Source organism: Cricetulus griseus, chromosome 5 (assembly GCF_003668045.3).
Source record: "Cricetulus griseus strain 17A/GY chromosome 5, alternate assembly CriGri-PICRH-1.0, whole genome shotgun sequence".
NCBI lineage: Eukaryota > Metazoa > Chordata > Mammalia > Rodentia > Cricetidae > Cricetulus > Cricetulus griseus.
This window is the reverse complement of record NC_048598.1, coordinates 99,172,998-99,189,744: the sequence shown is the minus strand read 5'-3', so window position 1 is coordinate 99,189,744 and position 16,747 is coordinate 99,172,998. Positions and strand designations below refer to the sequence as shown.

General features: G+C 47.8%; 1 protein-coding gene across 2 annotated transcripts; it reads left to right on the top strand.

Annotated features, from left to right (window-relative positions):
• The first annotated feature begins 2,169 nt into the window (after positions 1 to 2,169).
• On the top strand, positions 2,170 to 16,499 carry LOC100773326 (cytochrome P450 4F5). 2 transcript variants are annotated; one of them, XM_027419521.2, is made up of 13 exons: positions 2,170 to 2,268; positions 2,619 to 2,817; positions 6,037 to 6,181; positions 8,438 to 8,491; positions 8,582 to 8,709; positions 9,891 to 10,012; positions 11,225 to 11,495; positions 11,806 to 11,872; positions 12,074 to 12,203; positions 14,631 to 14,764; positions 14,876 to 14,940; positions 15,093 to 15,175; positions 15,423 to 16,499. In XM_027419521.2, the coding sequence occupies exons 2-13, from the start codon at positions 2,620 to 2,622 to the stop codon at positions 15,592 to 15,594; spliced, it is 1,569 nt and encodes a 522-aa protein (XP_027275322.1). In that variant the 5' UTR covers positions 2,170 to 2,268; position 2,619; the 3' UTR covers positions 15,595 to 16,499. The 2 variants fall into 2 exon arrangements, with proteins under 2 accessions (XP_027275322.1, XP_027275323.1); XM_027419522.2 differs by lacking the exons at positions 2,170 to 2,268; positions 2,619 to 2,817 and adding an exon at positions 3,459 to 3,535.
• Positions 16,500 to 16,747: the final 248 nt, after the last annotated feature.

Here is a 16,747-nt window from a genome sequence, read left to right as displayed (position 1 = left end):
CCCAGAGGCCAGTCTGCCCTCTCCCCTCCCCCATTTTTCCATCCACTTTTCCCCAATAAAAAACCCCTCCACCCTAAGAGAGACACACATGGTCCCCCTGAGAAGGGGAAAGGGACAAGATCTCCTGAGCAAATTGGGATCACGGGGGGGGGGGGAGCTAAGAGGAGGGGGAGGGGAAGGAGACCATGAGGGATCAGGAAGATAGAGTCAAGGGAAGAATAGAGAAAGAGAGCAAGAAAAGACATACCTTAATAGAGGGAGCCATTATAGGTTTAAAGAGAAATCTGGCACTAGGGAGATGTTCAGGAATCCACAAGGATGACCCCAACTAAGAATCTAAGCAATAGTGGAGAGGCTACCTTAAATGCCCTTCCCCGATAATGAGATTGATGACTACCTTATATGCCATCCTAGAGCCTTCATCTAGTAGCTGATAGAAGCAGAAGCAGATACTCAAAGCTAAACACTGAGCCGAACTCCTGGAATTCAGTTGTAGAGAGGGAAGACTGATAAGCAAAGTGGTCAAGTCCATGCTGGGGGAAACCCACAGAAACAGAGCTGACCTGAGCAAGTGGGAGCTCGTGGACCCCAGTATGACAGCTGGGGAACCAGCATAGGACTGAAAACCGGGTCCTCTGAATATGGGTGTCAGTTGGGGGGCCAGGGCAGTCTATGGAGCCTCTGGTAGTGGAACAGTATTTATCCCTAGTGCACAAACGGACTTTGGGAGCCCATTCCACATGGAGGGATACTCGCTCAGTCTAGATACAGGGGGGAGTACCTAGGCCCTGCCCCAAATGATGTGACAGACTTTGATGATACCCCATGGGAGGCTTCACCCTCCCTGGGGAGTGGATGGGGGTGGGTGGGATGGAGGGTTAGTGGGGAACATGGGAGGATGGGAGGGAGGGGGAACTGGGATTCATATGTAAAATAAGATTGTTTTTAATTTAAATTAAAAAAATCAGGAAAAAAAAAAAACCCTTCATCTTCATCCAGTCTCTGTTGCATGGCATCTTTCTCTCATGAGCCTCTTTTTAAAATTACAACAGCTATCACAGACCACTAGCCTCCACTGCCCCTTATTTCTAGTTTTGGGGCCCTGAGCTGACCCATCTGGATTTGTTTATTGACCTCATTGGTTTTTTTTGTTTTTTGGTTTTTGGTTTTGGTTTTTCAAGACAGGGTTTCTCTGTGTAGCTTTGGATCCTATCCTGGCACTTGCTAGGGAGACCAAGCTGGTCTTGAACTCACAGAGATCCCCAGGCCTCTGCCTCCCGAGTGCTGGGATTAAAAGAGTGTGCCACCACCGCCCGGCCAGACCTCATCATTTGTATCAACCGCCAATCAACTGCCTTTCCACCCTGTTACAAGACTTTGGGCTTGTTTTTTATCTGCCAACCTTAGAGATGGCCCACCCAGTGTTCTTTGTGTCTTGGCTTTGGGGACCTATTGGTCCCTCCTATTTGCATAACAAATGGGGAGCATGGCCATTCATGAGTTCAGTGACTGCTAAATCCAAGACATGGCAATCTATGACAGTTTCTAAGTGTGATGCCCCCTTTCACCGTGGGAGGATGATTCACCCCAGGCTTGCTCTATCTGGCCTGCACCACCTCAGCTCCTTCAGTCGGACTCATCTTCACACTTTCACTCTGAAGGATCCTTCAGCCTTGGGTGGATTCTCTGCTTTAGTATGGAATGCTTCTTTCTACCCAGGAACTGGGCTGCTGGAGGAGAGGACTTAACTCTACCAGACAGGGCATCTGGTGAGCAGAGGCATTTCAGAGCCAGTCCTGCCCTTCTGCAGTGAGAAGTACTGTAAGCTGCATGCTCAGCAGCCAGATGTGCAGAGAACCTGGGGAGATGCTCTGGGGCTGTCCTGTCCAGAACCAGGTCTCCTGGCAGCTCAACTTTCGCCTGCACACTTTAATCTATAGACAATCTATGGTCTTGGAAGGGCAGGGGTGGCTGTAAATTTGATGGCACAGAGTCACCTTTGGCCTTGACTCAGAAGAGCTGCATCCCAAAGATCCCCTACCTGTGTGTCTCTTGACTTCCTCTCGGGCACTCAAGGCTAGGCCTGCCCAGCTCGATTTGGCTGGCTGCCCAGGCAGGAAGGAAGCGGCTGAGCCTGGAAGGCATTGATTGGTTCAGCCTAGCGGCAGCCCAGCCTCCCACAGCTCCCTGCAGTTAAAAAGCAGGAGATAAATGCATTTCACAGGAGGCAAGAGAAAGTCTTGCAGGACAGGCTGCCTCTCACGTAAGGTACAGGCCCGGGGTGTGAGGCAAGAGAGGGCCCTGACTCTGATCAGGAAGAGTGTTGGGGTGGCTCCATGGACCCAGCTGGCATAAGCGACCCTGGGTTCGGGGGTGACTGTCTGGGGCCAGTTCCACGTACTTGAGACAGAGCTATTTCAGACTCCTAGCAGCTCTTATCCGTGTGTCCCTTCCCCTCCTGTTCCTTCCCTCACTTATTCTCTCTCCCTGGGTGCCTATGGATTTCCCTCCCCTTCCTCGCGGCCAGTGCACTTTCCGCCCTTGCTCAGGAATCCTGGAGTTTCCCAGTCTCTCTCCTGAGCCACAGGATCCTCCCCATGTGTTTATCGGCTCTGCAGGATGCTGCAGTCCAGTGTGTCTGCGCTGGGCCCGACCTCCGTTTTGGCCTCTCCATGGCATCTTCTGCTGTTTGGAGCGGCTTCCTGGCTTCTGGCCAAAATTCTTGCCTGGACCTACTCATTCTGTGAGAACTGCTCCCGCCTCAGATGCTTCCCTCAGACCCCTAGGAGGAACTGGTTTTTAGGTCACCTGGGCATGGTGAGTATGGCAGCAGATAGGATTGGGATGTCAGGGTGGATGTGTTCCCTAGGAGTCAGGAAAGGTACTCAAAGAATGGGGCAGGGGTGTGGTCAGGAGAAGTCTGAGCTAGGGGTGCAGTGAGCCCCTCTCTCCTTATCACAAACAGCATATCCTTTGTCACATCTGTGTGCAGAGGCTTTTTTCCTTTCCTTACCTGGTCCCAACCCCACTGTAGGTCACATTCTCTACGGGACTGGGGTTTCCTCTCATTCTTGGATGCTTGTCATATTCAGCAGCTCCCATGGTGGACGGTGCAGAGTAACCAGTGGCGTCCCTGGTATATCCAATCAGTGGCTGTACCTCTCTGGGTTGCTACTTGCCCTGTAGGAGTCAGCTGTAATTTCTCTCTCTTTCTAATTTAATTTTATTTAGTCACCGTATTTTTCATTTATTTTACATACTGACCACAGTTTCCCCTCCCTCTTCTCCTCCTGCCCCCCCACTTAACGCCCTCCCCATCCACTCCTCCTCTATCTCCATTCAAAAAGGGGTGATGGGGGTTGTCCTTCTGAGTATATGTTTCTCTTATTGGTTGATGAATAAAACACTGGCTGATACAGGCAGGAAGATAGGTGGGGCTAGGAGACGAGGAGAATTCTGGGAAAGGTAGGCAGAAAAGAGCTGGAAGGAGATGCCATGTAGACCACAAAGGAGTAGAAGGTTCTGGCACTCTCTGGTAAGCTAAGACCACGTGGAAATACATAGATTAATAGAAATGGCTAATAATTAAGACAGAGCTAGCCAATAAGAAGCCCAGCCAACAGTGTTATAATTAACATAGTGTCCCTGTGCTTATTTAGGGCTGGTGGGACAAGAAAAACAGCAACAAAGGGGCAGGCTTCCCCTGGGCTTGAATAAAGCAGGGCACATCAAGTTGAGGTAGGACCGAGCTCCTGCCCCTGTGTAAAGGCTGTTCGAGGTAATCCAGCAGTGATTTCTTAGCTCTGCCTACAGGGCCTCTTTGGGGTGGGGGGTAGAAGAATGATTAGTTTCTCTTCCCTCTAACCCCTTGGTCATTCTCCTTTCTCTTCTTGCCCTTTGTCCTGAAGTTGCATTAGCAGGCCCCCTTAAACAATTTAGGGGAAAATCAAACACTTTTTAGCATTGGTAGTGAAATATCCCAATCACCTAGTGTTTGTGCATGCTGGGCAACTTCTTTATTCCAGAGCCCAGTCACAGCAGCATGACTGCTTTCTCTCTGATCTCAGTCATAATGCTACACTCCCTGGTGTGGGGAGTTCCTGCTCAGCACTCTCCCCGATCCCTGGGTTCCCTTGCTCCATGCTGTGCTGGCACCCTATTGCAGAATCTCAGGTTGGGTTTCAGTGTCACTCATAACACATATATATTCCCTCCAATGCTGTTCATTAAGTACTGCTTTCTCTCAACAGAATCTTCTTTCCTTTGATAGTCTCCTTTGCCCTCTCTCATCCAACATCCCCTCAGCATCTCCATCCCTTGTACACTCTAACTTAGCAGCTTCCTGATAGTAGCCTTTCATCTCCACCTTAGTTCAGATTCCCATCAAGAGTCAGTCTGAGGCTCTTGACCGATCAGTGTTCCTCTAGACACTTGGAAAATTGTTGCTTTCGGTGATCGCAAACTCCATGTTTTCTGTGTGTTATCCACAGTGATGCTGTCCAGTCAGAAGACATGTCAGATCCCATCCATATACCTCCAGTATGGCTCTTTTTGCACTAAACCTCCAGTCTGCTTGCTCTGCCATCTTCTTAGGAACAAGGACTCTTTGTCATTGCTTGTCCCCTTCCTGGTCTGACTCTCTCTCTTCTCTGTCACATGGGTGATTTCTAGGTCCCTGAACCCTGGCTCTGCCTCGTTCATTTCCTCACTGCTCCCTGTTGTGGTGGCTTCTCCATCTTTCCCAGAAGCTCCTGTTTGGCAGGGGGACATCCCCACTGGTTTCCCCTGAGCTCCCTGAGGCCCCTCTCTGTCTACTACTAGGCCCTCCTTGCCTGATCTTTCCACATGGCTCCCCTGCCGCCCTCTTCCATCTTCCCTCCTCTGTGCTTCTTGAAGTTGCCTCCTTACCTCAGGATCTCCTGAGCTGACCATCAGTTTCCTACTTAAATGACTTCCAAGTTCACATCTCTCCCGATCGGGGAACCAAGATTTGGGAACCTCCATGATGTCTGCCCAGAGGTGGTGCTAGTGGACTCTGCTGAAGTTAGGGAGAGAGGTGGGTGGCACGGAATTAGCTATGGGTTCACTCCTGACTAGAGTAGAGGATTGAAGGAATGAGGTAAGGAAGAAGAGAGAGAGAGATGATTTAGCCCTTAGGGGAAAATCCCTTAAGAAAAAGCGGCCATACGCATACATTGAGAGAGGGGAGAGGGAGTGATCAGATGAAGGAAATTAAGGGAATGATAAAGGAAGCAGAATTATGGCAAAGTAATAAATACACACGTGTATTTAGACCTACCTCTAATCATTTTCTTCTGCTACCATTACCTACCATGTCTCTCAACATCATATACTTATGCTATCTGTCATGTATCTGTCTATATATCTTCCATATAGCTACCAGCAGTCAATCATCCATCTATCTATCTATCTATCTATCTATCTATCTATCTATTTATCTATCTCCTTTAATCTCTCTATCAATTAGTTCATCGATCTATCTATTTATCTTCTATCAATCTATCTCCTTCAAGACCTCTATCAATTAGTCTATCTATCTATCTATCTATCTATCTATCTATCTATCTATCTCCTTTAATCCCTCTATCAATTAGTTCATTGATCTATCTATCTTCTATCAATCTATCTGTCTCCTTCAAGACCTCTGTCAATTAGTTCATCTATCTATCTATCTATCTATCTATCTATCTCCTTTAATCCCTCTTCCAATTAGTTCATACCTCTATCACCTACTATTCAAAATACATGTGTATGAATATATCTATCTACCCATTGATCCATCAGTTATCTATATCTATGTCACAAATAAAGAGATGAGAGTGGTGCATCAGAGAAAGGGATGTAATAGATGCCTGGATACAGGAAGGGACACTCATAGTTGAGCTCAGGTTAACTCACCAAGATACACAGATGAATGGCCCAAGTAGGCGGGTGAGAGGGGTGCAGCATGGTGGGTAGGGGGTGGGAACATCTGAGACATCCTTCCTGGACCACCTCAACTTTCTCCCTCCCCAGATCCAGAGCAATGAGGAAGGCATGCAGATGGTGACCGAAATGGGCAAGACCTTCCGAGATGTCCAAGTTCTTTGGCTGGGACCCGTCATCCCTGTGCTGAGGCTTGTCGACCCTGCGTTTGTTGCCCCTCTGCTCCATGCCCCAGGTATCCCTTCTAGGATCCCAACCCTTGGCCTCTTTTCCATCTCTTGTGCAAATCCTTTCTGCCCTGGATTGACTAGGCTGAGCAGCAGATGAGGCCATTCCCAACAGTGGCCGTGTTTCTGTGGTTAACCTGCTGAGTGACTGGATGAGGTCCTGAGTCTCCCTTGCTGCTGAGATCTGCTTGAGTTGTGAGGGATGGATGCTCAACCCTGTGTGTGATCTAAGCCAGGAAAGAGAATGTATTGACCGAGGATGTACTCAGGGGCAGAATACTTGTCTACCATGAACAAAGTCATAGGTTGCATACTAGAACTGGAAAAAAGAAGCTTTCTCTTTGATGAACCTTTTTTACATGTGTGTGTATGCATGTGTATGAATCCACGTGCATGTGTGTGTGCATGTGGAGGATAGGAGGTAACCTGAGTTGCTACCCTCAGGCCCTCTACATACCTTTATTGAGACAGGGTCTCTTATTCCCCTGGAGCTCACCCATTAAGTTAGACTGCCTGGTCAGTAAGCCCCAGGTTCCTCCTGTCTCTAAAAATTATTTATTTTGGAGGCATTTAATTATTTTGAGGTACTATATAGCTCTAGGTGGTCTGTAATTCACTTTGTAGACCAGGGTGACCTTGAACTCACAGAGATTCACCTGCTTCTGTCTCCTGAGTGCTGCTATTAAAGGTGTGCATGACCATTCCAGGTCTTTATTTTTATTTTATATGTGTGAGTGTTTGCCTGCATGGATGTGTGTGTACCACATGTATGCAGTGCCTCAGAGGCCATAAGAGGGTGTCAGATCACTTGGAAGAAGAGTTACAGGTGATTCTGAGCTGCCATGTGGGTGCTGAGAACTAAACCTAGGTCTTCTGCAGACTCAGAAAGTGCTCACAACCACTGAGCCATTTCTCCAGCCCTAGGGATTGAATCTTTAAAATGTGCTTTATTTACAAAGTTTGTGACCTGAGAAGAGAGTGAGTTCACAGCTTAAAAATGACTTTGCATGTCCTCTGCATGTGACAAAAGCAGACAGGTCTTCCAGAGCTCAGTCCCAACCCTCTGGTTATGTGGCCAGTCTCTTGTCTGAGATCCAAGGTTTCTTTCGTTATCATATTCTGCATTTCTCCCTCATTATCAATTCTCTGTGCTGCTGGGTGCAAACATTCCTGAAGATGCTGAGTTTGATGAGGCTCTGTGGTGTGGGTCTCACACTCTTCTTGGTATTCTCCATAGTTACCCCAGAACTGCAAACTGTCGGCAATGTGTCTGCCTTGCATTATTTACAATGTGTGCCTGCAGACTCCTTTCACAACACGGAGTGCACATAGGTCTGTATGGTACACAACAACATAGTGCTTTTTTTCTTCCCTGTGTCCCCAATGAAATCTAACAGCATTCTTCCAAGATGGGTACCTCCTTGGTGAACAGTTGAGGTTGGGAGACGCATGTCACATAGCATGAACTCCTCCCCACCTCCTGAGTTTAATGAGTTTTGGCTGCCCCAGCCACCTTTGATAGAAGGCACCCCAAGCTGGAGATGATTTAAGACAGAGATGGTATGCAGAGCACTGCAGGGAAAGATCCACTGGTGTCCACATGGGACAGCTGGGTCTGGTTGGCTCCGGGGCTGCCTGATGGTTGGAGACGGCAGAAGCAACTCTTTCCAGTGGGACCATGGCTCTGAGAATAGAGGCACCCTTAATTCTGAACACTTCATACTTAGTGTGGCATAGAGGAGAGAAGTAGAGGGGTCTGGGACATATCTAGGTCACTTTTGGAACTCAAAAAGGGCCATATTTAAATGTCAATCTGGGATTATCTGAAGGGCACAATTAAGTCATGCCAGACTGTTACACACCCATGTTGTGACATGTCAGGGGATACCATGTGTATTGAGTTTATATCAGGTCATGATAGCATGAGCCCCTGTCATATATACCAGGATGTGTCAGGCCATGTCAGAGAGCTGCAGTTGACAGTGTGTCCTAGGTCTCTGCTCAGATGTGGAAGACATAGTGGACCATGTAGCAGCCCATGCTGGGCATGGGTTGTTCCCTGTCAGGCTGACCTTTGCTCTCTCTGCTGCTACAGTCTGATCGGGTCTTGTCTCACCTCCTTTCCCTTCCCTGCTTTCTTTGTCCCTGTTCCCTTCCTGCCTTCCTGTGTTTGGAGGGGAAGTGGGCAGCCTCGGCAGTCCCCACCCCACCTCCAAGTCCACCTTTCACCCTCTCCACGGTCCAATTGTCCTTCTTCATGGCAGCTTTGGTGGCCCCCAAGGACATGACTTTCTTAGGCTTCCTGAAGCCCTGGCTGGGTGAGTACCTCAAGGCGAGGGTCAGGGGACACCTTGGTGTGGGTCAGAGGAAGGTTCCACCTTTGCCCACTGCCATGGTTGCCCTCCCAGGGGATGGGCTCTTCCTGAGTTCAGGTGACAAATGGAGCCACCATCGTCGTCTGCTGACACCAGCCTTCCACTTTGACATCCTGAAGCCCTATGTGAAGATTTTTAACAAGAGTGTGAACATCATGCATGTGAGTTCTTCAAATTCAGGCTCCCAAATAGAACACTGCAGAAAAGCGAGTGATTTCAGACAGATGTAGTCTGAGCGTGCTTTTCTGCTGCATGCCTGGGAGACATCAGTTTTCCTCTCCAAGCCTCAGTTTCCCCATCTTTAAAATGAGAGCAATAATGTGCACAGAAAAGGTGATCAGGATGACAGCATGGAGTCATGCTTTTAGCATGTGGATGGGGCTCCCAGCACACCAGTATCTACTCTCCTTCGCAGAAGTCCTTGGGAGTCAACTGTCAGGTTAACGTTGACTATGGATGTAGCTCTTTCTGTGTAGGATACTAGGTTAGACTGCATTGCCCCTAAGCTGGCCAGGGTGATGCACTCCTGAATCCCAGGCCAGGGAGACTGAGAAAGAAAGATTGTAGACTACAGACCAGTCCAAGCTACATTAACAATAAGACCTAGTCTCAAAAAACCAAGGTCCTTCTGGGAGAAGTTGGTTGGGTGTGGGGAGGGGTGATTATGGTCACTCATCTGAAAAATGAAGCGAAAGGTTTTGGGTAGAGCCGAGTTCACTCTGGGTTTTCAAGCATGGAAAATGCTGGTTCCAAAAGGGAGAAAGCAGGAACTTTACATGGATACATTGCAGAGGCTAAGAATGGAGGTCTTACAGAAAACCAGGGCCGTTTCTATAGCTAGCTACAATTATGCTAAGTGAGGATGCCAACCACAGCTGACACTTATTGAGCATATTCTGCATATAAAATATTATGCCAGTTCTGTGGTTTATGTTGAGTGATGTCATTTCCATAGTGCCATGAGGCAGGGCTGAGTGTGGCCATTGTATTATTCATGATGAAACCAGAGGTCGTAGAGGTCAGTGTTCTCCATGTTTACAGAAAGTAAGAGAGCATGAATGGTAGAGCAAGTCCTAAAGTATAGTTTACTGAGTAACAAATCCTGTCAACTTAATTGTGGCTGAAGACTTGACAAACAGGACCTAGGAGAGGGCAGCAAGCAGACCAAGGGCACACAGGAGCTAGAAGTAGACTCAGGTGACCTAAGGCCTATAATAGTACCATCCTCTGCTCCCATCAGTCAGGTTCTCTCTTCGATCACATGCCTAGTCTAGTATTTAGGGTTGGGAAGGGGTTCAAGGATCAAAGGCTCAGTCCCATGTCTGTCCCCTTCTCTGGTCAGGACAAGTGGAAGCGCCTGTCCTCGGAAGGCAGTGCACGTCTGGAAATGTTTGAGAACATCAGCCTCATGACCTTGGACAGTTTGCAGAGATGCCTCTTTGGCTTTGACAGCAACTGTCAAGAGTGAGTCCCTGTCCCAACCTTGGAACATGGGCCGTGTACCAAGAAAGTAGGTTGCGGTGGAGGGCTACCTAGAGGGTGTGGAGGAGACTGCAGGAGTTAGGTGAAAAGTGGCAGTTAAGGACAGGGACAGAAGAGAATGAGTGTCCTTCCAGGGAGGTGGAATACTTTGCATAAAGGCAAGGAGGTGTGGCAGGCAGCAGGTGAAAGAGCCAGCTCAGATGGAGGCATCTTCCTTCCACAGACATTGAAGGGCATCTTACAGTGTTGTGGTAAAATATCTCAAATGGAGCAAGCTAAGAAGGAAAGATTTAGTGTGTCCACTGGCTTCAGTCCATCATGATGGGGAATGACAGGTTCCTACCACGATGGCAGAGAAAGACAGAGAGAAATGTGTCTGAAACAGCAGGCTTCCTCTTCCTTCCCTTCTCTTCCATGTGACCCCATCCAGGGGGAAGAAACTATCCATATTCAGTGCAGGTTTTACATGCTCATTTAATTCCATCTGGAGACAAAACACCATCTCTGACATGTACAGAAATATGTTCTGTTAATCTTTGGTGCTTCTCAGTGTAATGTAGATTTTCCAACGTAACCATTACAGAGCATTGATAGCCCACACATCTTTTCTCTTCTTCTTCCCTTCCATCCCCTCTCTTTTTCCTTCACCTCATCTCAGTCTGTATTTAGTCTGGCCTGAACTCCCTATGTAGATTAGATTGGTCTTGAACTCTGATCCTCCTGCATCCACTTCCTGTGTGCTGGAATCACAGTCAGGAGTCACCATTTCCAGATAGTCGCCAGATCTTAAAGCTGTTGTCTAGCCAGAAGGGTGTGCGCTCCATCCTGTGTTTCCAGGGTCATAAGAGAAGGTGTCTGTGCAGGGGTGGAGTGAGGTGGTCTAGGCACAGTGATCTTGGGCAATCTAATCAATAGAGGAGCTTCAATAGAGATACAGGGTACAAGGAACTGGGAGAGGAGGGTGTGAGCCTGGGGAGAGCCACAAGAAACCACCGGAGAAGAGCAGGAGTGGATGCTGAGTGAATGAGGGGAGGAAATGATGCCCGGGATTCCTGGGTCAGAAGCTACTTGTGGGGAGCAGGACACAGAAATTGTGCTTTGTGGATGCCCTTTTCAGGATGGATCCTGATCTTGAGACTCTGGCTGGAGCTTCTTTGGGGTTTTGTGTGTGCTAAGTTGCTTCCTCTCCTTCAGCTCTCCCAGTGAATACATTGCTGCCATCTTGGAACTCAGCTCTCTCATAGTAAAAAGGTCCCAGAAGCTCTTCCTGTTTTCGGACTTCCTGTACTACCTCACTGCTAATGGGCAACGCTTCCACAAGGCCTGTGACCTGGTGCATGACTTCACAGATGCTGTCATCAGGGAGAGACGCCGCATCCTCTCTAGCCAAAGTGTTGATGAGTTCCTGAAATCCAAGGCTAAGTCCAAGACTTTGGACTTCATTGATGTGCTCCTGTTAGCCAAGGTGGGCTTATGTGGGCTACAGCAGCATGAATGTTCAGTGTATATAAATCCAAGAGGTTGGACTTGACCAGGGGTTAGTGGGAATTACAAATGGTGCTTATGAAAACCAGGCACAAGGCAGAGATCCATTTTAGAGGTGACTCTTTTGAAGGCTGTGTTAAAAGACCAAACAGTGGGCAGGACACCCAGGAAGAAATGGAGGCAGGCTCTGAAGAAGACAGAGGAGGCCTCTTGTGTGCACAGTGGGTATCAGAACCTGTCTCATACCACTTCAGACATGGCCAGTGCTGAGGGTCTTGTTTTGTCATTAGGATGAACATGGAAAGGAGCTGTCAGATGAAGACATCCGGGCAGAGGCTGACACCTTCATGTTTGGAGGTGAGGGTCCCTGTGTGGGACTCCAAAGGAGGTAGAGGGCTGTCAATCCCATGTAGGTATTGTAGGGAACCTAGAATCCTTCCGTTCTTTCCGTTCATCCCTCCCCCATCATTCTCTAGGGACCTCTCCCTCTCTGGGTACTTTACCCCAAGTGCTGAAACAGGCCAGAGACCCAAGCTTGCCTGTCTATCCACCCTTCAGGCCATGACACCACTGCCAGTGGGCTCTCCTGGGTCCTGTACAACCTGGCGAGGCACCCAGAATACCAGGAGCGCTGCCGGCAGGAGGTTCGGGAGCTGCTGAGGGACCGAGAGCCTCAGGAGATTGAGTGGTAAGTTCAGGTTCTTGTGGTTTCTGTTGCTGTTATTATAGTTATTGTTCACCATGTTGGGAACTACTGAGATTTTGATATACTTACAGTATCCCAACATCTTTATGTTTAGGGATTATGTGCAAGGTTTGGACATTTCTTCATTTACTTAATTGCACCACACACACACATTATGGCTCTTTTCAAACCCAATTTGTTTTTCTTGAGTCTCTTCCTCCCGTCTCTTGAATTTCTTTTGTCTGTTGTACCATTCTTCTGTTTGTAGCTCATGGACACTTCTTTTTCAACCCTTGTGAAACCCCATGCTGTATCTTGGTCTATTTTTCAGTACCATTTGGTTCATTGAAAATACCAAGAAAAAACAAAAGAAGTTGTGATATTCTCACCATGAAGAAATGACAAGTCTTCAGGACAATTGACATGCTATTAGAGTTTGAATGTTCATGGTGTATTGAGAGACTCTACCCTGTATTTGGAGGGGCCAAGAATTTTTTATTATATATATATATATATATATATATATATATATACATATATATACATGATTATGTAATCATATATATATGATTACACTGTGTAATCCTGGCTGGCCTAGAACTCACTATGTGGATCAGGCTGGTCTCAAACTTACAGAGATTTGTCTGCCTGTCTCCCAAGTGCTGGATTTAAAGGTGTGTCCCATCATGATGGACAAGCATTTTATTTATTTATCTATTTATTTGGGTGGCTGTTTGTTGAGGTAATGACAGCCCCCAGCTTACTTTGTAGCTGAGACTGACTTTGACCTCTGGTCCTCTTGACTCCTCTTCTCCAGTCCTGGGATTCTTTGCCTGACTGCATTTAATTCTTCAGGTTTCCATATTGCTACTTTTCTTAACTTCTTTCTCTAAACGATCTACCCATTTCCCAGAAGTATGTGGACTGTCTTCTTGTGCCCACCTCAGCTCTATAGTCCACAGTTCTCCTTAGTAACTTTAGTTTTTAAAAACTTATTTTCATTTTTATTACTACAGTTTTCTAATAGATCTTATTGACTGATAGTTTGGCTCCGTCTTTCATTTTTAAATTGACTTACCTCTGCATGAACTTCTAACTGGAATAAAGTTGTGTGGGGATGCAGTTAGTGGTGGACATTTGCCTATATTGCAAGCCTCTATGAAATCCAGTCCTGGGAAAGGATTTTCAGGTTCTAAAATACATATTCCATCCCCCACCCCCATGCTCCTGCAAAGCAACTTTAACTTCATCAGCTCACAAACAGAAAAGACCTTGAAGTTCTAGAAGGGTGATTGGTTAGGAGGACAAAGGGCACCCATCAGGAGAGGGAGGGGATGAGAGAGTACTGGAGTGTGAGTATGAGCAATATACATTATATACATGTCTGAAAATTTAAAAATGCATTTAAAAAAGATAGAAAAACTGCAAAAGGTTTATTGGATAGTGCTGAAAATTAATAAAGACAGGGCTAGCCAGGCAGTGGTGGCGGCACATGACTTTAATCCCATCATATGGGAGGCAGAGGCAGGCAGATCTGTGAGTTCAAGCCTAATTTGGTCTATAGAACAAATTCCAAGACAGTTAGGGCTACATCTAGAAACCCTGTCTCAAAAAACTAAGATAGATGAGTGCAAAGAACTGACAGCTTTATAGTAGTGGGCCATTTCTCCCATTACCACTCTCCTAGGGAGTCATATATTCATTTAAATAACTATATAGGCCATTAAAGAGCTTTATTTCTGCTCTTCTTATTTCATTATATAATTTATTTCTTATGCAAGGGCTCCTATAGCCCAGGCTGTCCAATTATTTATTCCTGATCTTCTGCCCTCCATTTTCTTGAGTATCAGCACGTCCAAGTCATTATATAAAACTCTTAAAGCTTTTGCATTGCAGATTTCTCAAATGGTTTAAGGATTAATTTGGAAGGGCATGCTTTAGTTAGAAATATTTCATGTTACTTTTTTTTTTTTTTTTCTGAACCGGGGCGTTGGTGGCGCAAGCCTTTAATCACAGCACTTGGGAGGCAGAGGCAGGTGGATCTCTGTGAGTTTGAGACCAGCCTGGTCTACAAGAGCGAGTTCCAGGACAGCCCCCAAAGCCACAGAGAAACCCTGTCTCGAAAAACAAAAAAAACAAAAAAAAAGTTTTTTTTTTTTCTGGTGTTTTTGTGATGGGTGAGGGGCGTGTTAATCTTTGACCCAGAGCAATGCATCAAAGATCTTAGTTGATCCCTGTGACCTCAAAACTTGGGAAGGGGGATATGAGGAGTTCAAGATTATTCTTAGTAGCTAGAGACAAATGGAGCAAACTTCTTTGCTCCATCTGAATACAATTTGTGACAGCACTAAGGACGAGAGGGAAGTGGTTAGAATCCAAGTGAGCAAGGCTTTGGTTTGCTCCTGGATAACTGTGTGGCTTGTTCCTCAGGGACGACCTGGCCCAGCTGCCCTTCCTCACCATGTGCATCAAGGAGAGTCTGCGGCTGCACCCTCCGGTCATAGACCTTCTTCGCCGCTGCACCCAGGACATTGTGCTGCCTGATGGCAGGGTCATCCCCAAAGGTGCCTCAGAGTCCTGGGCGAGGGAAGGAGCAGAGGGGAGGCCCCTGAGTGTGGTGATGGTCCCCAGGGGCCGCTCAGATCTGATACTGACTGGATGTTCCTGTCCAACAGGGAACATCTGTATCATCAGCGTCTTTGGTATCCATCACAATCCTTCAGTCTGGCCAGACCCTGAGGTGGGGGATCCTCCGGGCATTTCTGGGACCTGGGGAGGGGTGCGGCCTTAACCTGAAACAAGAAGTTGCCCCTCTCCACGTCTGCCTTTTCTGGGGCTGGCTGGCTGTGTTCAAAGACACAATCTAGAAGCCTAAGCTTGCCTCTCCTCCAGGTCTACGACCCCTTCCGATTTGACCCAGAAAACCCTCAGAAGAGGTCACCTCTGGCTTTTATTCCCTTCTCTGCAGGGCCCAGGTGAGGCCAGACAGATGGGCTGGAGTCTGGGGCTGTCAGGGGGAATAATGGGGATTTGGGGTGGTTAGGTTCTGGGTCTCCTTCCCACCCTCAGCTCAGGGTATGTGTAAAAGTCTGCAGAGTCTGGAGTTGGAAGGTGAAGGGCTAATCCAGGGACTCTGGCTGTGCCCGGCCCGGGTCAGGTTGGGTCCTAGGGTGCCTGGCTGGGTCCGGACACAGCCAGAGTCCCCACCCCGCCCTTCCGCAGGAACTGTATAGGACAGACTTTCGCCATGACCGAGATGAAGGTGGTGCTGGCGCTGACACTGCTGCGTTTCCGCATCCTGCCCGACAACAAGGAGCCCCGCCGGAAGCCGGAGTTGATCCTGCGCGCAGAGGGCGGGCTGTGGCTGCGGGTGGAGCCCCTGAGCTCACAGTGACCCCTACGCCTGACCTGGGACCTCCTCATCCCACCCGCCCATCCACCCACCGAACTCGGTGGAGCCCAGAAATAAGCCGAGCCCCGTTATGCGCCAGCAGGGGGCGCTGGAGGACAACAGAACCCGCTGTGGTCTGGGCGGGTAGAGGCGGGGCTGCTGTTTTTGAGCCAAAGAACCTTACTGTTTTCTAATTAGCCATGCTGTTGACATAGAAAACTTGCTCAGGTTTGGACTTCATTTTGTAAAAGCCACTGTAGCTTTTTGAGCAGAGTAGGAGAGGGAGCAAGGTTTCGGGCCTGCTTGAGACTCCTAGGCACTGAAGCAAAGCCTTAATTGCACTGTTTCCGTTTTCTTCTACTTCCTCCTCTTCTGTTTCATCGTATTTGAAGCGATTGTCCAGATTTTGTCCTCTTCGTGCTGCACTTACAGGAGTGGGCTGCTACACCACACCTGGAGGAATATTTGTAAAGTTTGAGTAAAGTGGTTTCCCAGAAAAGGGAAATCCTGGCGCCCTTGAGAAGAGCGTTAAAAGACATTCCAGACTTGTGATGCCCGAGATCACCAAGGCAGCTTAAAATGAATGAAATCACACTTCCAGGATCCTTTTTACTTTTGTCTTGGGCGATGTTCATTAAGAATCCCACTGACTTCACAAGACTCTTCTTAGAGTTTTCCCTTCTTATAGCACTTTCGGGCTTCCATTTCTCCTTCCTTCTCATCATGAGACCGTTAAAACTGTCAGGTGGGCATGGTGACTTGGATCTCTAATCCAGTACTTTGGTGGGCGAGGCAGAGGGTCATGAGTTGGAGACTATGTTGGAATACATAGAAAGTCTGAGACAAGCCTGGGCAACATGATGAAACTATGTCTCCAGAAATAAAACTTAAACCGATTAAAAATTTGAGTTTCACGTTTTCCTGACTTGAGAAATAGATGCAAGGGTTCAACGCTCAGTAGGAGGCAGGTGAGGGGAGACCAGGCTGAGGCCAGTGAGGCCAGGAGCCAGATGTGGATCTGGGGCCAGCATAGGTATGGGGAGGGTGTCACGACTACAGGACTGATCCCTGGAAGAGTGTAGCCAGGCTGCTGGATTGCTGGTCAGGGAGGTTGCTGCACATTCAGATGGCCATCAACCCGGCCATCGCTGGCCTC

Bases quoted from the DNA above. Each gene is read 5' to 3' on its own strand.
- LOC100773326 (XM_027419521.2), top strand. From the start codon at position 2,620: ATGCTGCAGTCCAGTGTGTCTGCGCTGGGCCCGACCTCCGTTTTGGCC. The intron at 2,818-6,036 runs GTGAGTATGGCA...CTCCCTCCCCAG, and splicing joins TTTTAGGTCACCTGGGCATG to ATCCAGAGCAATGAGGAAGG. The intron at 12,204-14,630 runs GTAAGTTCAGGT...CTTGTTCCTCAG, and splicing joins GAGCCTCAGGAGATTGAGTG to GGACGACCTGGCCCAGCTGC.